General features: G+C 41.1%; 1 protein-coding gene across 5 annotated transcripts in view; it reads left to right on the top strand.

The window, feature by feature from the left end:
• The window catches only part of CCDC141 (coiled-coil domain containing 141), a 160,376-nt gene that overhangs the window by 128,686 nt on the left and 5,919 nt on the right, over window positions 1-25,771 (top strand). For 2 of the 5 annotated variants that reach the window (XM_048870029.2, XM_075117985.1), the window contains 6 exons: window positions 724-849; window positions 1,574-1,660; window positions 7,434-8,320; window positions 10,694-10,866; window positions 25,320-25,474; window positions 25,574-25,703. In XM_048870029.2, coding sequence (XP_048725986.2) covers window positions 724-849; window positions 1,574-1,660; window positions 7,434-8,320; window positions 10,694-10,866; window positions 25,320-25,474; window positions 25,574-25,703 — 1,558 coding nt within the window. Of the gene's footprint in view, window positions 1-723; window positions 850-1,573; window positions 1,661-7,433; window positions 8,321-10,004; window positions 10,048-10,693; window positions 12,767-25,319; window positions 25,475-25,573; window positions 25,704-25,771 lie in introns of those variants that run through there. The other 3 variants (XM_048870030.2, XM_075117986.1, XM_075117987.1) reach the window with 3 other exon arrangements.

Raw genomic sequence — 25,771 nt, 5'->3', positions numbered from 1 at the left:
GAATTTATGCTATGCACATGCCTATTTATAAGAGTTTGTGCAGTCTTCCAAGAGGTATTCAGATGACAAAATATTCTAGAAATGCAAATCAGTCAGCCAAAATAAAATGATACATCATCAATGTAAAATTTCTGTGTAATATGGGCCCAGACAGTAGGGAGAAAGTTAGTTTCCCAAGCCAAACAGATCATCTATGTGGCTGTTGCTTTAGAGAAAGAGAGAACTTTCTCCTCTCCATCCTCTAGACTTTTAGAATCATATTGCACTTCTTGGAGATTCTCTAATGGCACCTTCCTTTCCAGAACAAGCTCCCCAAAGTCTATACCCACGTTTTAGTTATCCACTCTTTCTAAAGGTTCCACTTCTATAATATTTTATGTTCCCTTTGCTGCCCCTGTTTCTGGGAACAGTCTCCTTGAAGTTTCCCAGCTTCCTTGCCAAACAGGTGAGCTCTCCAGACAGTTCCATATACTGTTTTCAGTTTCCCTACCCTAGAAAAGCTTCTATCACCTTTGGTCCATACATATCCTGGATATTGTGTAAGATGGACAAATCAGACTTTGCCTAATAGGTCTGCTATAACCAATTTATACTGTACTGGTAACAGATTGTAGTATATATTTCAAATGTTTACTTTACCACCATGTACAGGATGTTAGTGTAACACACAGTCAACTATTACCTTGTAGTGCTCTGTCCCTGAAGTTTCTCTTTATATAACAGGAAGATGCATTAAAAGAAAAAACACCTGATACAGCTGGTTTTGTTGAGGAGTCAGTCACTATACCAAGAAAACAAGAAAGAAACAGGCAGGAGACATATAAGGAAGTTACCAAAGCAAAGCGAGAGGTTAGTAAAGTTTTCTGCACTGGAACTTTGTGTAAACTAAAATTTTTGGTGCATTGCTAAAAGGTCTGTACTTTATCGCTTTGAATGGCTGGAAGCCTCCCTCAACATGGGCATGATCAGTGTAGTTCTTCCCCATCCCTTCACTTTCCATTTTCTCCTCTTCCTCCCCTTACCTGCTGTCCAACTCGCTCTGCTCCCTTCTTCCTTTCCTTTGTTCCTCTTCTCTTCTCAACCACTGTGTAGTAGTGAGACTGTCACATCCTCTTCAGTGGAATTGTAATATCCAATTTTAGTCAGCTGATCCCTCTTCTCCATTTCTATTCCTTGCCACTCCCATCCCCATCTGTTTCTTCTTACTCCTCTCCCTATTTTCCATGGGACTGTATCTGCAGGATTCTACCTTCCCATGAGTAGAGTCTCACTCTGCCCTGTTGTTTACAATACCGTAAGGCTCATGGCAATAATATTAGGGGGGTTCCTCTTATATTATGATACTAAAGGTACTCTTTTAGTTCCCTACTCTTAATATTCCCCGATATCCTCACATTCTTATTTCTCCTAACAGACAATGTAATAAATTATTGCAGATATAAATATTTCACTCATAACTCAGGCTAGATTTGAACCAGATTGAAAGTTGAAAGACTAGTGCTTTTATCTATCAAAATGTTTGGGTACTGGAGACCTAAATGATTTATGTTGCTTTAATTTTTTTTCCTTGTAGGTGGAGTCAGATACACTCACTGAAAGTCCAGAAATCAGAATTAAAACGGAAAATAACAGTATGTTTCTCACTGCCCATCTTAAAAAGGTATCTGTGGTTCATTCTGACATTTAATTTTTAAAAATCAAAACGTAAGCAAATTCTCCCTGTGACGTTCCCCTCTGGTGTTGTCTGGACCACTGATCTGCTAGGCCACTCCAATCCTTGACTCTGGAGCCAGCCTTACCTTCCTCTGCTGTGAGAACCCCCACTCCTAGGCTGTTCACGCACAGCCTCTGGCATGTAAGCTTGCTCCCACCTACTTGCAAGCGAATGACACTAGCCAATATCTCCGGTCTCAGAAACAACCCTAGGAACCTCCGTCTTGCAGTGTCCAGTTATGCCCACTGGACGCTGCAAGCTTAATTTAACAAAGAAATTTATATGTACCAGCCATGTACTCAGGGGGAGTCTCTGACACACTGCAACCGAATGCACTGCTTCAGGTAGAATAAACAAACAGGTTTATTAACTATAAATGTAGATTTAAGTGATTATAAGTCAACGCATAGCAAGTCAGATTTGGTCAAATGAAATAAAAGCAAAATGCATTCTAAGCTGATCTTAATATTTCAGAGTCCTTACAAACTTAGATGCTTCTCACCAGAGGCTGGCTCTTCAGCCAGGCTCTCCCCTTTGATCAGTGGTTCAGTCGCTTGGTTGTAGTGATGTCTGTAGATGTAGGCGGAAGAGAGCGAGCATGGCAAAATGTCTCTCCCTTTTATCATGTCCTTTCTTTCCTCTTGGCTCCCTCCTTCCGCCCCTTCAGAGTCAGGTGAGCATTACCTCATTGCAATCCCAAACTGTCCAAGGGAGGGGGTGACTCCCTCCAGGATCTAACAGATTCTTTTGTTGCTGCCTGAGCAAGTGTCCATTGTTCCTGTGAGGCTGGGCTGGGTTTGTCGCATCCATGCCCTGCCGAGGTGTGAACTGCCTCTTTGTTCTTGGAGAGTTTTTGCATGGGCTTGCTTTAAGCCATGAGGTTACATTTTCAGCCTCATAACTATATACATGAAATTATAACCTTACCATAACATTACTGTAACAATTACTATAACATCACTATAACAACCATGCTCAGTGCATTATGAGCCTTCCAAAGACACCCAACATGACAAACTTTGCATTGGATACCACACAACCATTCTATAAAGATGAACATGGGGGTGTAGGGTTTTCCCCCGAGGTACAGCCTGTCACACTGCCCTAGTCTCAAAAGTCCTAGTAAGACTTTTGCCCTACAATTGAGTAATTAACAGAGGATGCTGAAACGCTGACAGACTGATCTTTAGGATCAGTTTCTGCTCTGTTACATTGATGTAAGTCCAGAGTAATTCCAGTAAGTCAGAGGAGTTACTCCAGATTTGTGTCAGTGTAAATGATAGCAGAGCAGGCTTCTAATGAAAATGTGATGAAACACAATTACAGCTGTCAGCAGTTCAGCATGGTGACAAGTCATACATAATCTGTGGTGCAATTGGTACAAGGCTCTATATCAAATATGCAACAACACTAAATCAGCCTGCTCTTCATGCTCACCTGAAAACAGTTCAGTCACCTTTTTATTGTCTGAGTTACATGCCGTAGAGATCAGAAATAAATAACCAAATAATACTGTGCATGCTGATGATAATGCATGATGGAACTAAGTAGGACTGACTCAAAGAATTACAATACATGCTCACGCATCTTAATGGGCTAAATTGTTTTTACTCAGTGGACATACAGAAATTGCATACGAAAACTCCCAAATTGTTAGTGCCTAAATATGGGACTTAGTGGGACAAGCAATACAAGAGAAATATTTAAATTACTGGTATTAATTTCTTTACTATAAAGAACAGATTGGAACCCCAGGATCCTGATTCATCTAAGTACATGTAAATAAAGCACCATAATAATGTGAAATATTCCTCAGGGTGGGAGGTGGTAAATTCAAGTAAAATTTAAAAAAAAAAGAAGAAGAAAACCAGGATAGCTGATAATGGATAATGTTTAAGATTTCTGTTTGGCAATCTGACAATATGGATGAAGAATGCTACAAGCTAACTTGTGTGAAGTCTTGGTGCAACACAGCTAACAATAAGCTCTGTTTGTTTAAAAACAAAAGGCTTCCTTTCTGCTGATGAACTGGAAATAAGCTTAATTAACATACTGTATGTTATTCCCCTTCCAATACCAAGTGTTGCCTGGGCTCCCTTTTTTAATTACAGGGTGAAATAGGGACTCAATTGAAATCGGTGGGAGGTTTTGCTATAGACATCAATAGAGCTAGGATTTCACCTAAAGTTTGGGACTCAGTTCCATTCAGTTATTTCAGTATTAGTATTCAGCCTTCCAAATAATGCTCTTGGTCCTTAGCTGTGGCATACACACCTTCGTACTTCCTCAATCCTGGATCTGTTGCACACCAGGCCCAAATCGCCGCTATAAATTAGAGCAGCCTCAAGGATGCTCAAATTTACTCCAGTTGCCAGTCAACCCATCTACCAGCCATTACAGCAGCTGGAGATTGCTGGGGTTCAGGAAAGCCCAATATACACCCTCTTTTCTGATGCTACACAGCCTTTTAGGCTAACTGCTGTATGCCACTGAAAGATTCTCTTTGTTGGTGTGGCCTTTCCATGGTAGGCTATATCTACTTTGGGGTCACTTCATATAGATGGAGTGGAACAAAGCAGCCTTACTATGGTGAAGGACCTGGGCCATTGATTTCATTCAGAGCTTGGAGACTAGCTGTTTAGAAATTACTTAGCCCTATCATTTTAAAATATGCCTGCTCAGGCTTTAATATTCTTCCAGGAGGTTCTCACTCTGGTCTAATAAATACAGTTAGTCTAACTTTGTTATTGAAGTACTACATAGAGTACATAGAATCTGATCTTGGTCTCTGGAACCCCAGATACAGCCTCAGGGCTTAATGATGTGCAAGCCTGGGCAGGACTGAAGCTGAAACAGGTATATGTGACAATATCAGAAGGTCAAATGAGTTTGATATGTCCAGTTAGCAATTAATCACCACTCTAATAAACAATTGACAGTATCTCCAACCCTAACATCTAGGCTTGATGTTGTAGTCTTGATTAGATCTGAGTGAATAGCAGGGGCAATCCATTCACATACTTTTCAGCAAATTAAGAACTGAAATTTTTATTTGCCATGTTCACACCCATTTTCTATTCTCTTTTAAATGATATTTGTGAGGTGAGAGTTCATCAAATGGTGGATGTTTATAGAAAATGAATTCCAAGCCCACTTCATTTCATGACCAAATTAATCATTTCAGGCAGAATAAAAGCAGTAGAACTCCTGCTTTTTCCAGTCAGTTCACCAAAAGAGACTGATGTGTCTGTGTAGTGAATCACCACAGCCTTCAACTTCATGTGCTCCTTTGTTAGTGACAATATGTGTGGTGGATGGAGATAGGTGACAGAAAATTGGAGACCTATACATTCAATTAATACAGTTGGCTGATTGATGAAATATGTTGTACAGAGCTTAACAGCAGCACTGGACAACAAGAAAGGGATTGTGCTCTCAAAATACCTTCCCGGAGCTTTGGTTCAAATGTACTTTATTGGGATGGATGGGTATGTGATTGCACCTTTCACAGTTGCCATTGTACAAAGTCCTGGCCAGATCCAGGCACAGAAGCAATTAAATAAACCAGATTAGGGGCTTACCTACACTTGAAATGCTACAGTGGCACAGTTTCATTGTAAACACCTACCTACACCAACAGGAGCTCTCCTTCCATTGGCATAGGTAATCCACCTCCCCGAGAGGCAGCAGCTAGGTCAACGGAAGAGTTCTTCTGTCAACCTAGTGCTGTCTACACAGGGACTAAGGTCAGCTTAACTATGTCACTCAAGGGTGTGGATTTTCTAATCCGACCTAATTTTCAAGTGTAGACCAGGCCTACATCCATGCTGGTTTGCAGCTGCAATTGTGCAATCATGTGCCATGTGCAACTACTTTATGTGAATATGATTAGAGAAAATTCATCTATATTTGGACCTGAGCTTATAATATTAAAATAATAGTAATGTTTTTGCTCCCAGTAATGATTCAGGCAAGGTCTGAGTCAACTGACCAGAAAACAAAAAGATTTAAAATGTTCTAAAAATTCCTTAAACCTGCTGTTCTAGCTCCTAAACCCACAAACTGCAACCAGCCACTTTCTTCCCAAGAGAATCAAGGCCCCAGTAACTTTACTATAATAAAGAAGGAATGGTACAGTCAAACTCATGCAGGAAAGAGATACTATACTATGTTACTATGGTGACCACTCACAAAGCAGTAGCAGATTAACAAACACCCATGTAAACATAGGGCACAGGGAATCTACTGGCTGACACCTGTTCACACAAAAGCCTGTACATTGAGAAGTGGATGTATTGTTTCTTGACTTTAGCAAAGCTTTTGACACGGTCTCCCACAGTATTCTTGTCAGCAAGTTAAGGAAGTATGGGCTGGATGAATGCACTACAAGGTGGGTAGAAAGCTGGCTAGATTGTCGGGCTCAACGGGTAGTTATCAATGGCTCCATGTCTAGTTGGCAGCCGGTATCAAGTGGAGTGCCCCAAGGGTCGGTCCTGGGGCCGGTTTTGTTCAATATCTTCATAAATGATCTGGAGGATGGTGTGGATTGCACTCTCAGCAAATTTGCGGATGATACTAAACTGGGAGGAGTGGTAGATACGCTGGAGGGGAGGGATAGGATACAGAAGGACCTAGACAAATTGGAGGATTGGGCCAAAAGAAATCTGATGAGGTTCAATAAGGATAAGTGCAGGGTCCTGCACTTAGGACGGAAGAACCCAATGCACAGCTACAGACTAGGGACCGAATGGCTAGGCAGCAGTTCTGCGGAAAAGGACCTAGGGGTGACAGTGGACGAGAAGCTGGATATGAGTCAGCAGTGTGCCCTTGTTGCCAAGAAGGCCAATGGCATTTTGGGATGTATAAGTAGGGGCATAGCGAGCAGATCGAGGGACGTGATCATTCCCCTCTATTCGACATTAGTGAGGCCTCATCTGGAGTACTGTGTCCAGTTTTGGGCCCCACACTTCAAGAAGGATGTGGATAAATTGGAGAGAGTCCAGCGAAGGGCAACAAAAATGATTAGGGGTCTGGAACACATGAGTTATGAGGAGAGGCTGAGGGAGCTGGGATTGTTTAGCCTGCAGAAAAGAAGAATGAGGGGGGATTTGATAGCTGCTTTCAACTACCTGAAAGGGGGTTCCAAAGAGGATGGCTCTAGACTGTTCTCAATGGTATCAGATGACAGAACGAGGAGTAATGGTCTCAAGCTGCAGTGGGGGAGGTTTAGATTGGATATTAGGAAAAACTTTTTCACTAAGAGGGTGGTGAAACACTGGAATGCGTTACCTAGGGAGGTGGTAGAATCTCCTTCCTTAGACATTTTTAAGGTCAGGCTTGACAAAGCCCTGGCTGGGATGATTTAACTGGGAATTGGTCCTGCTTCGAGCAGGGGGTTGGACTAGATGACCTTCTGGGGTCCCTTCCAACCCTTATATTCTATGATTCTATGATTCTATGATATTAGGTGCTATATCAATAAAAATATAAAGTGTTCAGATTGTATTTCCTTTCAGACTGTATGCATGCTGTTTGGAGCTCCTGTTACCTAACTGCAAATTTTCTGCTAGTGATTCTCTGCCACACGAATTTCTTCCTGCTTCCCAGAGCGGATTAAGTTTAATAAGAAGTAATATTCCAAATATTTTTACTAACTTGTGTATGAAAATATGGATGTGCGCTACAGTAACTTGTTCTCTCTTTTTGTTCTATTTTTAAGGAAGAGACGAGACTGGCTGATATTTCAGTTGTCTGCCCAGCTGGTGAGGATTTTGTTTCACAGGATATGGCGCTGTCTCCTTCTGCCAAAGAGGATAATTTACAGACTGAGCTCCTGGCAGAAGAAATGCCCTCCAGGGAAGAATATAAATGTATATCACCTGATGATATCTCTTTGCCCTTGCTTTCTGAGATGCCTGAATCCTACCTCCTACATTCTGAAGCTGATCTGGAAGAGCAACCCTGCTGTAGTTCTCATAGTCTGCATGTCAGCTCCTATAGCTTGCAAATGCAGATAAACACTGGCAGTAAAAGAATGATTGATAAGTCTGATCTCTTAACACCTGTTGCTTATGCTGACACTTCAAATCATAGAAGGGAAACCACATCAGATGAGTTAGAGAGATTTTTCCCATCTACCATAGATCACTATGCAAAATTTGGAGTGGAATCTCCTTTGACTTGTAGTTCACCAGAAATACCTGAAAACATGACTGCTTCCTGCACAATACATGCAAAGCCTGCATATAGCATGATGAGTGACGTGTGTGAGACACATATACAACACAATGAAGCTCACCGAAGCATGACAGAAACACAAGAACAATTGCATGACATTAATAACTTTACTAAAACCCAAGACAGGCTGCATGCTTTGCCTGTTGCATTCTCGGGTCTCATGTTTCAATCAGACGCCACCAGAAGCTGTCAAAGGCAGATGGTCCCCCAAGAAGAGATTAAAAGTGCATCAGAAAAGAAAAGCATGGTCAGCCTATCTGGACAGGCGCCTAACTTCTCCAAACTGCTGTCCAATGTAACTGTCATGGAAGGTTCTCCGGTGACTTTGGAAGTAGAAGTAGCAGGATTTCCCGAGCCTTCACTGACATGGTGGGTAGCTTATAATGAGAAAAACTAAATATACCTATTGAAATACACATTGCACTATGTATAACTGTGTGTACTAATCTGAAAATTAGAGAGCATTGCTTGTTATCCATATCACTCCACACTTCTGCATGGTTCCATTTGCAAAGAAAATTTTGTTTTCAATTAACCCACTTGAAATAATATCGCTGCTGTCAACTCTATGAATAATCAGAGCAGAAAACATTTATTTTCAAATGCAAACACATCAAACACTTTTTTCTGTTATATTATTTTTCAGTATAACATTCCACTTTTTAAAATGATTATGAAAGAAAATTCCCCCTTCAGAGCCAACTTACTGTAAGTGAATTCCTTATCAGTGTGCCTGCTACTTGCAAGCATCCCCTCTTCCCAAAAAATGGAGAGACTGAATGCAAATAAGCCTATACACTAGGAAGTCCAGTTTTTCACTGAATATTCGCTCTGTCTGCTGCACATTTCCTATGCACAATTTTTAACAATCAAAAGTAGGTTGTTTTTATTACATTTGTAAGAACTTTTATCAGTGAGAAATATAAATATGTCTTCAGAGTAAAAAAATCTTTTGATAAATCCTTTACTAAAGATTGTAAGAGAGTGATGGAGGGTCCAGAAGATTTCACAATAAAGTAATCTTTAGAACTTTATGTGCTGGTTTATTTTAATAAAACCTAACTCTAATTTCCCTTGCTATATCATCCACTTATTTTCTCCAAATTCCCATAGAGAACCTCTGTTTTAATTTGCTAATGGGGGTCCATGCACCTGGAGCTATTTTAGTCCAAGTTTTTGCAATACCTAGCACTACAATGGAAAGCAGGACCGATAGAGAAACATTTTTCCATTTGCAAAGAGAGAGAGTGTTTACCACGTACCATAAACTATCACATACCAAGTACAATTTATTTTTGGAAGTCTTAATAATCTGAATTTTTCCCTGAAGAATTGCAAAACACATCAAATACTGAAACACTCAGTACATTCTGCCTATATCGGTAACACAGTCATCAGTTTTTAATCCCTGTCTCCTACACTTTGAAAAGGTATTGCTGATGTCTTTACAATTCAGTTTTTAAACATTGATTCACACACAAAAGAATATGTTGCTGGGGTTTTTACTTGTTTTTCAAAATAAACTTTAAGTTGAACATTTCTTAAGCCACAATTTTATGAAAATAGTGAAAGTGGATTTTTTTACAATAAAATGTCAGTCCAGAATCATTGTATCCAATTTTGGTTGCGCAGATTTATATATTTTAACAGACATATAACAGGAATGGCAGTTTTGCATGTTGGCAATGTTAAATGTAGTATATGTAGAAACTACAGAATCAGACAATTAGGGCCTAACTTACAGAAAGTAAATCAGCAGTACCACCATTGAAATCAGTGGGCCAGATCTTCTGGTGGTGTAAATTGGCATAGGTCCCTGAAGTCAGTGAAGCTACACTAATTTTCACTAGCTCAGAACCTGGCCCAATTGAATTACACCAGCTTTACACTGGCATAAGTGAGAGGAACACCAGCCTCATATGTTCTCTTTCTGTTTTCTCTGGCTGAAATTTCTATGTATGTGTCTCTGTCTTATCTATCTAAGGTACTTACATCCTCACCATAGTTATCTGGGTGCCTCACTGTCTTTAATATTCTTATCCCAATTTTACAGGAGGGGAACTGAGACACACAGAGACTAAAGCCCAGATCCTCAAAGGTGCCTGACTTCCATTGATTTCTTTGGGCTAGGTATTTAAATGCTTCTGAGGAGGTGGGCCTAAGTGACTTGCCCAAGTTCACGCAGGAATCTGAGCAGGGAATTTAACCTGGGTCTCCCAAGTCCTTATCCAGTGGCTTAGCCACCAAACCATCCTTCCTTGGAGGACTTGCGTGACGCTTTGGGCATCATTTAAGACTCACTTCAGCCTTTACAAGGCTTTCATGATGCATAGGATCTTCTACAGGCCCTTTAGACATAGGTGAATTTAACCCTTTTTTAGCAAGGTTTTATTTAAAAATAAAACCAAAAATTCTCAAACAGGAAACCTAGCACCCAATCTTGCAAGCTGGTCTCTGTAGAACCCCATTGCCGCCAATAAGGCAGCATAGTAGTGTCAGCCTGTAAAAGCGCAGGTCACAGGATCAGGGCTCCCATTTGTATCTTTTCTAACATTACACAACATGATAGCTCTTTTGTGTCTCTCATTTAAATATAACTGGTATAAATGGGGGGAATTGGGGAGTGGCCACTAGCAATTACTGTTACTGCTAACATTATTGTAGAGGTTGTCTGAAATCAACAAATTCTGCTTCAGCAAACACTGATGTAAATCTGACCTGAAAACTGACTCTCTGCTTCAGGTACAAGAAGGGCCAGAAATTGACTGCAGATGAGCACTTAAAGCTTTTACAAAAGGAGACAAAGCATGCTTTGTTCATTCAGAAGGTGTGTGATGCAGATGCTGGCCTCTATGTTGTTCGGGCTAAAAATTCTAGCGGCACTATCTCATCAAGTGCCATCCTCCATGTGAAAGGTAACAAGCCACCTATCACAAGAATAGACTGGACAATGCTGTGTGTTATCTATATTAGTGTATCACTAATGTACTGGCTATTCACTAGTAAATGTGATACTAGCACCGGGACTTAATTCTCACAGACTGAGGCAACAATAAATCAGTTATCTTCCACTGCACCTTTCACAAACTGTACCAATCTGCTTCTGTGTCACACTGGATGTTTTGTTAATGCCACTGCTACATCAGATGTTCATCTTCCTTTAGCATATTAATGTTTAGTTTAAAATTTAGTTGGGATGATGGACACAGTTTTGCACTCTAAAACAAGATGTCTTAGACTTAATAAAAAATCTTACAAATTGTGCTGTTTGTAGAGATCATGTGTCAAAGCACATCCAGGAACATGGTGCTCAAATCAATGCATATAGTATGATGCTTATTATATCAAAATGTGTTGTTTCTGGTGACATTTTTCTCATGTACACTTTAAATGTCTCTTGGTATGGTGTAGCTACTCAAACCCATACAGTACATCATTGTAATATTCATAGCTGCACTGGCATATACCAGATGGCTACCTTTTGTTTTAAATACAAGGGCTCTGCTTAATAAAATGTGCCTTGTTTGAGTGACTTTAAAGCAAGGGGATGGAGCCTCAGCTACTGTAAATTCTCATAGTTCCACTGAAGTCAGTGAAGCTTTGCTAACCTTCTCCAGCTGAGGCTCTGTCCCCTTGTTGTCAGTGATGGTTAAGTAAGAGAAGTAGCCCCTGTTTTTACAATATTCCCATGACAACCAGATCTTTTCAAAGTAAGACTTTTTCAATATACTTAGCTATCCTATATACCCACTGCCTCCATATATGGCATAATTCTTATGATTCTTTTTTCTCTTATAAAATGTTAAATGAAAGATATAGATGTTTTATACTTCCACCTGTTAACATGAAAAGGGACAGATAATCTTCTATGCATTGGACCTTGAGCTCATTTTTAATAAATTGTTTTCAAAGAGATCAAGGGATATACTCAAAGGGTTGGCTAGTGTGTGCAGTAGGATAAACGATAAAACGAAAAGGAAGGATTTTTCTGTGAGTTTTCACTTAACTACTGCAATGAGAAATGAGCTGCAACTTTAAAGCTGTAACATTCAAAAGAGGAATTTGCTTGCATATGTTACATTTCACTTCTGATAACGACAAGCAAAATATTGTTTTATTATAAACATAGTTGTGTCAGTGTAATAGCTTTGATTCAAAGAATAATTTATTTAAGGTTTTTGACAAAGGCAAGAAAAATAATTATGCCACTGGAAGACTTTGCCCATAATTTATTAGCCTACTTAATGGGTGAGATATTCAATTTATTAATTCCTGCTATTTCTTATGAAACTCAGGCACATCTATCCACACACTAAAAGCAGTAGGTGAACATTTGAATGTTTTTCTTTTATCCTTAATTTACTGCTTTCACATAATAAATTTGCTTGTGTGGGAAATTTATAAGGGGTGGAGGGAGACTTACAATCTCTTACAAAATTTACATTCTTGACTGTACAACATAATCTGAACAGAATCTATATTTCAAATACCAGGGGGCCAATGAAGCCAGAGATAAACATTTGGATTTTTGGCCCAGTGGATGCAATTCTATTAAAATCTTGTAACTTTGAAACAGGAGATGTCCTCAAGACAACATACCCTAGCAGCAGGGAAAGGGGGAGCTGGCATACTATGACAACATACTATGTTGGGAAGACAACATACTATGAATAGAATTTATATTACCCCTAAGTCCAGCCATCTCATGTAAATGTTGTTTCATAAAGATTCTTCTAAGTAAGCAAGCCATACCCTTTAGTACTTTTCAGGAAATGTAGCTTTCATTTTATAATAAACTAATTTAATAATCACTAACCTCTTGAATGTTTGAATTTTTACAGAAGAAAAAATAAGTTTTGTATTTGTTTCCATGTGATTATATCCATGTTCATTGCTAAAAAACAACCACGTTGAGAATCCAACTTGCATGTGCATTATAATAAGCACTGAGATAAAACAAACCAAAGTGTCCCTCCAACATGATGTAATGCATTTCACATTTTGCCTGTTGTTGAAATATCAGTGCCTGACTGCCTGATCTCCATTTACAATAAACAGAATTCTGGAGGCCAGCAGAAAGCCAGCAGTTTTGCAATCACTACATGAAAAGGTGCTGTGTCTCATTCAGCGCCAGTTCTTTTAGCACTTTTTATCATACTGGTTTAGATTGAATTATTGCATTGCTGAGTGGATTCTAAAGTCAAAACCCCACCAAGAGGGTAATTTGACTTTCACCATGAATTTTCCCCACAGACTGAAACCCATGGGCTTATTTTTGTACCAGCCCATTTTCTGTGCAGATATGGGCAAACATGTTGAGTCTCCTAGAGCATGTCTACACTGCAGCTGGAACTGTAATTTCCAGCTCGGATGGATGTACACATGTTAGTTTTGATCTAGCTAGCATGCTAAAAATAGCAGCATAGCTGCAGTGGGTGGTGGGGGAGGAGGGAGGCAGGCTAACTGCCCAAGAATGTATGGCACCAGTCCTTGAGATCTCTTGAGACACAGTTTAGGAAGGCAGCAAGCTGGTCCCTGGTATTAAAAGGTTAAAAAACACTGCTTTAGGAGACCAGCCCTGGCTGGTATGGGATCCCAGCTAAAGTGCAAACCCCTTGCGGAAAGGAAGGTGCATGCAGATGGGAGACCTGGGCTTGCAGTTAAGTTCTTCTGTCACTCCTATGGGATAGAAAATAAATTTGAGGTAGATTTATGTTTAGATACTTGGATCTAGATCAGTGGTTCTCAACTCTGGTCCACCGCTTGTTCAGGGAAAGCTCCTGGCGGGCCAGGCCGGTTTGTTTACCTGCCGCGTCCGCAGGTTCAGCCGATCGTGGCTCCCACTGGCCAATGGGGGCTACAGAAAGCGCTGTGGGCCAAGGGACGAGCTGGCCGCCTGTCCAGCAGCCCCTGAAGTCTTGCCGGTGGCTTTAAAGGCAGCAAGATTGGGCCCAGGATGCTTGCTTTCCTTGTCAAAAGATCAGCTTTCCTTTTTAATCAAACACATGCAAATCAGTCAGGGATGCAACACCATGCTGTGGGTGTCCCTGCATATCCACCTTCTGGAAACTGGGACTCGATGACAGGGGATGGATCACTCTCTAATTGCCCTGTTCTGTTCATTCCCTCTAAAGCACCTGGCATTGGCCACTGTCGGAAGACAGGATATTGGGCTAGATGGACCATTGGTCTGACCCAATATGGCCCTTCTTATGTTTCTTTCTACCAAAAAATAAAATAAAATAAAAATAAAAATAAAATAAAATAAAAATTAGGGCTGTTGCTTAATCGCAGTTAACTCACATGATTAACTCAAAAAAATTTATCATGATTAAAAAAATTAATCGTGATTAATTGCACTGTTAATAGAATACCAATTTAAATGTATTAAATATTTTGGAATTTTTTTACATTTTAAAATACATTGATTTCTATTACAACACAGAATACAAAGTATACAGTGCTCACTTTATATTATTTTTTATCACAAATATTTGCACTGTAAAAATTATAAAAGAAATAGTATTTCTCAATTCATATCATACAAGTACCGTAGTACAATCTCTTTATCATGAAAGTGTAACTTACAAATGTAATTTGTAACATAACTGCACTCAAAAACAAAACAATGTAAAACTTTAGAGCCTACAAGTCCACTCAGTACAACTTCTTGTTCAGCCAATCACTAAGACAAACAAGTTTCAGAGTAACAGCCGTGTTAGTCTGTATTCGCAAAAAGAAAAGGAGTACTTGTGGCACCTTAGAGACTAACCAATTTATTTGAGCATGAGCTTTCGTGAGCTACAGCTCACTTCATCGGATGCATACCGATGAAGCATGAAGGGGCATATGAATGTTTAGCATATCTGGCAGGTAAATACCTTGCAAGGCCAGCTACAAAAGTGCCATGTGAATGCCTGTTCTCACTTTCAGGTGACATTGTAAATAAGAAGCAAGCAGCAGTATCTCTTATAAATGTAAACAAACTTGTTTGTCTTAAAAAGAAAAGGAGTACTTGTGGCACCTTAGAGACTAACCAATTTATTTGAGCATGAGTTTTCGTGAGCTACAGCTCACTTCATCAGATGCATACCGTGGAAACTGCAGCAGACATTATATATACACAGAGATCATGAAACAATACCTCCTCCCACCCCACTGTCCTGCTGGTAATAGCTTATCTAAAGTGATCATCAGGTTGGGCCATTTCCAGCACAAATCCTGCTGGTAATAGCCCATCCAAAGTGAGACTTTGGATGGGCTATTACCAGCAGGAGAGTGAGTTTGTGTGTGTGTGGGGGGGGGGGGTGGAGGGTGAGAAAACCTGGATTTGTGCTGGAAATGGCCCAACTTGATGATCACTTTAGATAAGCTATTACCAGCAGGACAGTGGGGTGGGAGGAGGTATTGTTTCATGATCTCTGTGTGTATATAATGTCTGCTGCAGTTTCCACGGTATGCATCCGATGAAGTGAGCTGTAGCTCACGAAAACTCATGCTCAAATAAATTGGTTAGTCTCTAAGGTGCCACAAGTACTCCTTTTCTTTTTAAGACAAACAAGTTTGTTTACATTTATAAGAGATACTGCTGCTTGCTTCTTATTTACAATGTCACCTGAAAGTGAGAACAGGCATTCACATGGCACTTTTGTAGCTGGCCTTGCAAGGTATTTACCTGCCAGATATGCTAAACATTCATATGCCCCTTCATGCTTCAGCCACCATTTCAGAGGACATGCCTAAATGCTGATGATGCCTGTTAAAATAAAATGCGTTAATTAAATTTGTGATTGAATTCCATGGGGGAGAATTCTATGTCTCCTGTTTTGTTTTTTACCCGCGTTCTGCCATATATTTCATGTTATAGCAGTCTCAGATGATGACCCAGCACATGTTCATTTTAAGAAAACTTTCAAAAGCAGATTTGACAAAAGGCAAAGAAAGTACCAATGTGAGATTTCTAAAAATAGCTACAGCACTCAGCTCAAGGTTTAAGAATCTGACGTGCCATCCAAAATCTGAGAGGGACAAGGTGTGGAGCATGCTTTCAGAATTCTTAAAAGAGCAATACTCGGGTGCAGAAACTACAGAACCCGAACCACCGAAAAATAAAATCAACCTTCTGCTAGTGGCATCTGACTCAGATAATGAAAATGAACATGCACTGGTGCGCTCTGCTTTGGATAGTTATTGAGCAGAACCCGTCATCAGCATGGCTACAACAGTGCCATGCGAACACCTGTTCTTACTTTCAGGTGTCGTAAACAAGAAGCAGGCAGCATTATCTGCTGCAAATTGTAACCAAACTTGTTTATCTGAGTGATTGGCTGAAGTAGGACTGAGTGGCCTTGTAGGCTCTAAAGTTTTACATTGTTTTATTTATTACATTGTGTTATTTTTTGTACATAATTCTACATTTGTAAGTTCAACTTTCATGATAAAAAATATTGCACTACAGTACTTGTATTAGGTGAATTGAAAAATGTTATTTCTTTCGTTTAGAGTGCAAATATTTGTAATCAAAAATAAATATAAAGTGAGTACTGTACACTTTGTATTCTATGTTGTAATTGAAATCAATATATTTGAAAATATAGAAAACATCAGAAATATTTAAATATTTTATTGTTTAACAGTGTAATTAAAAAAAGTGATTAAGGATGTGATTGTGATTAATTTTTTAAATAGTTTGACAGCCCTAATAAAAATAATTCTAGATATGGAACTAACTTGTGGAGTCCTTATTTGGTCATTTCTCACCCAAAATTCACACAGCTTTCCATGAGATTTTTGCCTAAATAAATACTTCAAATTTTGGCCCAGAAAAAGAAAAGTCAGAGAGAAATAAGCCAGCTTTAGTAACTGAAATACATGAAAAGAAAAGGAATACTTGTGGCACCTTAGAGAGCTGTAGCTCACAAAAGCTTACGCTCAAATAAATTTATTAGTCTCTAAGGTGCCACAAGTCCTCCTTTTCTTATTGCGGATACAGACTAACATGGCTGCTACTCTGAAACCTGAAATACATGATTATTTTTTAGGAGTACACAATAGATGGGCTGGGCGATATGGTAGTTACAGTATTGCTGCATGGGGGCAGACTGAAGTGCAACTTAGATGAAGAAAAATTTTGAAAATACTTTTATTTTAGTGAAGATATTTAAATCACAATTAATTTTACAGATAGGATTCTTTTAATCGCTGCCTGGTACTCAGGCTCTCTGTGGCTGTTTGCCAATGAACAGAGACCGCATTTTGCGGGACACTGAAGGGCCTCTTCCAACTGTTAATACTGGGATTGCCAAGCAAAGGTGTCATACGTGCTGATTGTTGCCAAATGTCCTGATGGCAAACAGACCTTGTGGAGACTCTCTGTTCACTGAGCCTAATGAGCTCTGAAAACTGTCTGCTGGAAACCGCAGCTAGCGTCTGTTCAGGACAAACAGCGTGAGGGCTCCAGGCTCTGATTGCTTGTTACCCCTCCTAGTCGCAGAAGGGTTTACTCTGGCCGCGTCAAACATCCCAGCCAGCATTTCAAACCCACCATTTTGCTTTCCGCCCTTTCCCTCGGGAACTGGGTTTTGGGCAGGCTGCATGGCCCCCCGCCCCCGCTCTGGGACCACTTGCAGGCAGCAGAAGGGTCGGACGCTGGGGGAGCGACTGTTTTAAACCTGACCCCCGTGTAACGCTAGACCTGCCCCCTGAAAAGTGGGTTTGAGCCAGCAATGTTATAATTACGAAACGTAGCGATCACCCAAACCCTCTGCTCATTAAAAGAGCGAGTGAAAGAGACTGCCCGGCTGTGTGGCATCTTGTGGGGTTGAAACAGGTCGGTCAGCCCGTGGCCAGAGGGCGGGAGGGAAGGGTTAATGTCTCCAGAAGGCGCCCCGCGGCTCTCGGCCGTCAGCGGGACCAGGTGTGGGTGCGGGGCGAGGCAGCGCGGGAGTAGCGCTGGGGAAGGCGCAGGGCTCTCCTTGGCGCGGGGGCAGAGACAGAGGGGCCTGGGGCTGGGGCTGGGGCTGGGGCTGGCGGGCCGGGGGGGGGAGGTGTGTTTTCCTCTCAGGGCGGAAGCTGCTAAAGGTATGGCTCATCCCGCGCTTATCAGCGGGGCTCTGCTTGTAACCGGGCTCTGGCGTTTGGCGGAAGGAAGGCAGGTTGCTTTTAAAGGGGCAGGTTTCAGAGTAGCAGCCCTGTTAGTCCCCAAAAGAAAAGGAGGACTTGTGGCACCTTAGCGGCTAACACATTTATTTGAGCATAAGCTTTCGTGAGCTACAGCTCACTTCATCAGATGCATTCAGTGGGAAATACAGTGGGGAGATTTATATACATAGAGAACATGAAACAATGGGTGTTACTATACACACTGTAAGGAGAGTGATCACTTAAGGTGAGCTATTACCAACAGGAGAGCAGGGGAAAAAAACTTTTGTAGTGAAAATCAAGGTGGGCCATTCCTAGCAGTTGACAAGAACGTCTGAGGGAACGGTGGGGGGAAATAAACAAGGGGAAATAGCTCTACTTTGTGTAAAGACCTATCCACTCCCAGTCTCTATTCAAGCCTAAGTTAACTGTATCCAGTTTGCAAATTAATTCCAGTTCAGCAGTCTCTCATTGGAGTCTGTTTTTGAAGTTTTTTTGTTGAAGAATTGCAACTTTTAGGTGTGTAATCAAGTGACCAAAGAGATTGAAGTGTTCTCCGACTGGTTTTTGAATGTTATAATTCTTGACATCTGATTTGTGTCCATTTATTCTTTTACATCGAGACTGTCCAGTTTGATCCACGTACATGGCAGAGGGGCATTGCTGGCACATGATGGCATAGATCACATTGGTAGATGTGCAGGTGAACGAGCCTCTGATTTCGTGGCTGATGTGATTAGGCTCTATGATGGTGTCCCCTGAATAGATATGTGGACACAGTTGGCAACGGGCTTTGTTGCAAGGATAGGTTCCTGGGTTAGTGGTTCTGTTGTGTGGTGTGTGGTTGCTGGTGAGTATTTGCTTCAGGTTGGGGGGCTGTCTGTAAGCAAGGACTGGCCTGTTTTCCAAGATCTGTGAGAGTGATGGGTCGTCCTTCAGGATAGGTTGTAGATCCTTGATGGTGCGTTGGGGAGGTTTTAGTTGGGGGCTGAAGGTGACGGCTAGTGGTGTTCTGTTATTTTCTTTGTTAGGCCTGTCCTGTAGTAGATGACTTCTGGGTACTCTTCTGGCTCTGTCAGTCTGTTTGTTCACTTCAGCAGGTGGGTATTGTAGTTGTAAGAATGCTTGATAGAGATCTTGTAGGTGTTTGTCTCTGTCTGAGGGGTTGGAGCAAATGCGGTTATATCGTAGAGCTTGGCTATAGACAAGGGGCAGGAGTTCTAGTCATGTGTCGTTGAGCACTAAAAAGTTCCACGATTGCATGCAGGGCTGACCCTTGTTATCCTGAGTGCCAGAGCCTGTCTGAGTTTTAAGAGTGCTCCAGAACAGGTGGCCATAGCAGTTTTAGCGTTCCTTTGTATAGTTCCTGGAATAAAGCTTCTGTTACTAGCCAAAAACGCATCCTGGGTTGGGATTTCCCCCATGACTGAATATTGGCTGAGCAGCACCTCAGCAGTGAGTCAGCACACCATAATTTCTCAGGGAATTTCCATGTGCTGAGTGCTGGAGAAACTTTTTGTTTCTTAACTAGCAGTTGGAGCTGCTGTTCACAGATCTGAAATGTTAGTCCCAGGCAGGAGAGATTAGTGATGTAGCAGGTGGGATGGACAAACTGGAATGTGAAATGCAATTTCATATACTTTTATTATCACTAAAGTTGCGGTGGGGAAAGTGGGGTACCTGATGACCCATGTGATGAATCCTCTCTGTTGAGCCTATATCTAAACATTTTAAACCTCTATGCTTCTCCCAGCCCCCCTAAAGAGCTGCTGTGCTGGTTTTGTTTTTGTTTTTGTTTTTTCTTTAAGCAACCTGTTGCAGAAATAATTTGTTTCTCCAAATGTGAAATCCCTTTCACATCCAAGAGTTGTACATTAATCTGGGGTGATAGATGGGCAAAAGACAACCTGGAACAAGGGACAGATTTCAGGTCCACTATCCTCTAGACCAATGTTTCTCAAACTTTTGTACTGGTGACCCCTGTCACACTGCAAGCCTCTGAGTGTGACCATATTTAACACCATTATAAATGCTGGAGGCAAAGTGGGGTTTGGGGTGGAGGCTGACAACTCGTGACCACCCCCCCCCGGTAATAACCTCATGACTCCCTTAGGGGTCCCAACCCCCAGTTTGAGAACCCCTGCTCTAGACCTTTAGAGATTGAAATGGGAGTGTTATACTACTGAAGACCTGGGGGTGGGGAGCTCTTTTCAAAGAGGCTCTAAACTTGCTTCCAGCCTTGGTGGCTAATGGGATGGGGAGGAGGTGACCAGCCCTCTGTGGAGTAAGAAGTGGTTCAGGACTATTTAGAAAAGCTGGACGAGCACAAGTCCATGGGGCTGGATGCACTGCATCCAAGGGTGATAAGGGAGTTGGCTGATGTGATTGCAGAGCCATTGGCCATTATCTTTGAAAACGCATAGCAATCGGGGAAGGTCCCAGATGACTGGAGAAAGGCTAATGTAGTTCCCATCTTTAAAAAAGGGAAGGGGGGGCGGGAACTACAGGCCAGTCAGCGTCACCTCAGACCCTGGAAAAATCATGGAGCAGGTCCTCAAGGAATCAATTCTGAAGCACTTCAAGGAGAGGAAAGTGATCAGGAACAGTCACTATGGATTCATCAAGGGCATGTCATGCCTGACTAACCTAATTGCCTTCTATGATGAAATAACTGGCTCTGTGGATGAGGGGAAAGCAGTGGACATGTTGTTCCTTGACTTTAGCAAAGCTTTTGATATGGTCTCCCGCAGGATTCTTGCCAGCAAGTTAAAGAAGTATGCGTTGGATGAATGAACTATAAGCTGGATAGAAAGCTGGCTAGATCATCAGACTCAACAGGTAGTGATCAATGGCTCCGTGTCTAGTTGGCAGCCAGTATCAAGTGGAGTCCCCAAGGGTGAGTCCTGGGGCCGGTTTTGTTCAATATCTTCATTAACGATCTGGAGGATGGCTTGGATTGCACCCTCAGCAAGTTTGCAGATCACACTAAACTGGGAGGAGTGGTAGATATGCTGGAGGGTAGGGATAGGATACAGAGGGACCTAGAGGATTGAGCCAAAAGAAATCTGATGAGATTCAACAAGGACAAGTGCAGAGTCCTCCACGTAGGACGGAAGAATTCCATGCCCTGCTACAGACTAGGGACCGAGCTGCTAGGCAGCAGTTCTGCAGAAAAGTTCCTAGGGGTTACAGTGGATGAGAAGCTGGATATGACTCAACAGTGTGCCCTTGTTGCCAAGAAGGCTAACGGCATTTTGGGCTGTATAAGTAGGAGCATTGCCAGCAGATCGAGGGACGTGATCATTCCCCTCTATTCAGCACTGGTGAGGCCTCATCTGGAGTACTGTGTCCAGTTTTGGGCCCCACGCTACAAGAAGGATGTGGAAAAATTAGAAAGAGTCCAGCAGAGGGCAACAAAAATGATTAGAGGTCTGGAGCACATGACTTGTGAGGAGAGGCTGAGGGAACTGGGATTATTTAGTCGGCAGAAGAGAAGAATGAGGGTGGATTTGATAGCTGCTTTCAATGACCTGAAAGGAGGTTCCAAAGAAGATAGATCTAGACTGTTCTCAGTGATACCAGATGACAGAACAAGGAGTAATGATCTCAAGTTGCAGTGGGGGAGGTTGAGGTTGGATATTAGGAAAAACATTTTCACTAGGAGGGTGGTGAAGCGCTGGAATAGGTTACCTAGGGAGGTAGTGGAATCTCCTTTCTTAAAGGTTTTTAAGGTCAGGCTTGACAAAGCCCTGACTGGGATGATTTAGTTGGGGATTGGTCCTGCTTTGAGCAGGGGGTTGGACTAGATGACCTCCTGAGGTCCCTTCCAACCCTGATAGTCTATGATGGCAGATCGTGAAATATTAATATAAAATTAGAAAACCAGTTTAGATCCATTTGCAGTTTCAAGATAATATAATGGCTGAGGGATGGGGGAAAGCAGGGAGGGATGGAAAGCCTTGATTGCCTATAGCAATCTGTTTATGTCCATTAAAATTATTGTTGTTGTTAGATGAACTTTGTTGTCGCTGCAAACTTTGTAGTATATACTAACGTTCAACAGGAAGCCAGATCAAATCTGGAATCCTTGCCACATTATGGCTGTATTTGAACAGATGTTTAAACCTTTTCTGTTCAAAATAAGGAGCATTTGGTTCTACACTCTCCTGATTTACAGAACAGAAATCTCTATGACGGCAAAAGATTGACTCTGCATCATAGTATCCCACTGAGTCAGAAAGATATAGGAAATTTCATGTGATACACCACCTTTGTCCAACATAATTCCACAGTGCTAAACAAACACTTCTACTACAGCTAGGAAAGTGATTGGGTTTTGTTTTTACTGGTGCAAATTAATCTCTTTAGTGACAGTCACAGAAACCAGAGGCAGACACCCATTTTAATATTCTCAGCTGGGATGCAACCCTTTGACTCATACACTTGAATCATTTATGGTATATGGTCTCTTGGCTGGTTAAAGTCACGTCAGTCTGTAGGATGGCACAATGTCTGCTCAGAGCATGTTGACTGAAAACTTGCCCTAAACCACATTCTGAATTTTATTTTTAAAATAATTTAGAAGGTGCCCATCTACAAGGTGTGGGCCCTTCCTATTGCTTAGATACACAAGGGTAGCAAAGATGAGCAGCTTCTTTGAGTGCTAGGTTTTCATCAGAAAACTTTTTGTGCCAACGCTGGTACCACATAAATCATTCTACCTCAACGCAGCCATTGGCTCTACCTTACTGAAAAAACAATAGCACTGAAGTAATGTAGAAAATGAACAACTCCTTAGGAACTCGCAGGCATTTGTGGTGGTTCGTGAAACTGTATTGTGATGGGTGCATCAGAAATTCATTCTGACATTTTGGTGTATCAGCTTATTTGCAACAGGAGAGGTTTCCCCATTAGTATCAGGAAATAGCAAAACTTCAAGGATTAATGGCTTAATCTGAACACCCTTTAATTCTTTTTTTTTTTTTTTTCCCTGTGGGGCTTGTTACCTTGCAGGATCACCTACCGGTCACAAAAAAGTAAACATGGATGCTCCAAGAGGGGAGGTGATGTAGAACAAATAGGTAAATGCAAGAGAGAAACAAAAGGGGAGGGAATAGGAGTTGGGGAGGATACAGGGGAGGGACAATGGGAGACAAATAGGTGGAAAAGAGAAATTTTAGAGACAGAAGAAAATGGGGAGCAGGGGAGGAGTGGCTCATCCATGCTGCCAGAAACCTTGCTTGTGCTTCATGGAGAGGAGCTGCTGCCACAGGATTGATTGCTGCAAAGTAGGAAATATGAAACTAAAAGACAAATGGAGAATAAATGAGGAGAGTTAAAATTTTTTGGCACTGGAACAGGTTGAAATTTTTCATTCAAAACTTTCTTATTGAAACTAAAAGCATTAGCAAAGGTTCTGATTTTAAAAAAATAATAAAAAATCTGGGGGTTTTGCCCACATGGAACATTTTGAAACTTAAAATGTCTTTTCTCAGTTAAAATACTTCTAGTTTGCATAATTTTTCTTTACATTTCCAGGGAGATTGCCTCTGACCTGATTTGGAAATCAAAACCTTCAGTATACTTAACTTTTTCCCTGGACCATTCCTGTTTTTCTCCAGTGCTCATTTAATCCAAATAAATTGTGTTGCCTGTGTCTGCCTATAGTTTAACTTGCCCTTTGCTGGTGGATGGCAGTTTGGAGTCTAAATAGTTTCCAATAACCCTCTCTCCTTAGCACTCCCATTGAATATATTTAGTAGGTGATTGTAAAGAGCTTTTCATTCCAAAACTATCTCTGCTTCCAGCTACACAGCAACATTGGATAGGATCTAACTTCATAGTCATTAATATAAGAGCACTGTTTGAGGATATAAACTCCCTCTCCCCAGATCTGCTGCTTCTTCTATGCCAGCCACATCAAATACCTCTTATTTGTAGCTTAAAGCCATGGCCTGCAATAAGGGGTGTATGTGGAGTTGCTTCATTTCAATGGGAACACCTAAAGATATGCCTCTCTCAGGCTAACAGTTTGTAATGGGGGTGGCCTGAGGAGTTGACATAGTTTTGGCCTCTGGCACTGGTTAATTATAGACTTTGTGGTAGCCAGGGGAGATAGTAAGGGCTCAGGACTGTCCCAGCCATGCTTGCTCTCACTCCCTGCTGGCCCCTGACATGCACCTCTGCCAGAGACTTTTGTATGGGGGACTAACGATCATTTGCTGTTAATATTGTTGCACACTCTTGAGGGATATACTGATTTTGCTCTCACTTTTGTGTATTGCAGGAATCACTCTGTTGAACAGAATTACCCCGGTATAAGTGAGAGCAGAATCACACCCTAGAGTCTGTGAAATTTAAATCAGTGAAATATTTTGGATAAGGTTACTAAACCCTAATAGCTCTATTATATGAGGGTCTTGTATGTACCTAAAGGATTTACCCTCACAATAAGGTAGCTAGCATGCATACAGTGGGGTTTGCTTTGTATTGTTCTTAATAAATCTGTATGCTATGGTACATTATGAAATAATGAAGGAGAAAAAGAGAATATATATTTCTGATGTGGAGGGGAAGCAAGATGTGATTTAAGTGTCTGGGCTGCTCTAAAAATCCTATACTTTGTAGCAATCTACCTTAGTTTTTCATGTGGGGCTTAAGTGGTAACTTAAGAGTGCATAAATTCTGTTCTGTCCTTCAGCGTTAGTGTGAATTTGACCCTTTTATAGAATAGGATTCTTGTGTGCTTCACTAAACTGCTAACCTGGAAGGATGGAACAGACTAGAAAAGCAAAGAAAAGCACGATATGCAACAGTAAGCCTAGCCCAAAAGTTTGCCAGTCTTGACATTGTTCCTTAAACTTCTGTAGGAAATGTGTTTTACTATTCACTGCAGTAAGGTAATCCACCATATATTTATCTATTACTCACATAAAGAATGTGATTATCTAATGCTACCTTGAAATTAATATCACTCTCCTGATGCATGGAGATCATGATGCTCGCCACCCTGTGTGCAAAGGAGAGTTTCACCATTCCCACTCCATATCCATGCTAAATAAAAGGAATATAATTTCAAATGTCTGTCCTCCACTGCTGTGTAAACTAGTACTTTTGAGATTCAACCATAATCATGGATTCTTTTCTCCATGCAATAATCAAAAAATTATGAAAGCAGAAGAGTTTTTTTGCTTGTGCCATTTCAAGTACAGTGTACACTTTTTTGCAGTACAAGGAAAACAACCAAACTTCATACAGAAATTTGGACATACAACTCTACAAGAAGGAGAAGATTTAGTGCTGCATTGCACTATACATGGAATACCCAGACCAAATGTTGTTTGGACTAAAGATGATATCAGACTGGTAGCTGGAAACATCAGTGTATGATTTAACTTTTTTAAAGTGTTCCTTGGGGAGGGACGTAGTATATCTTGCTGTGTGCTACTAATTGTTGTCTGCACATACTTTATTATTTTACAGATTGAGAAATTAGGTGACTCCTATTACCTTTTAAAAAGAAATGTTGTCCTTGCTGATACTGGGAAATATATTTGTGTTGCCAGCAATGAAGTTGGGGAAGCATACTGTTCAGCTTTCATAAGAGTTACAGGTGAATGCCCCTCATCCAATGCACATTATATAATTAAAGAGAACTTTGTTACCACTCTCACTGACATA

This window comes from Caretta caretta, chromosome 11 (assembly GCF_965140235.1).
Source record: "Caretta caretta isolate rCarCar2 chromosome 11, rCarCar1.hap1, whole genome shotgun sequence".
Taxonomy (NCBI): Eukaryota; Metazoa; Chordata; order Testudines; family Cheloniidae; genus Caretta; species Caretta caretta.
Note: the sequence above shows the minus strand (reverse complement) of the source record. Positions and strands in the feature narration are given on the sequence as shown.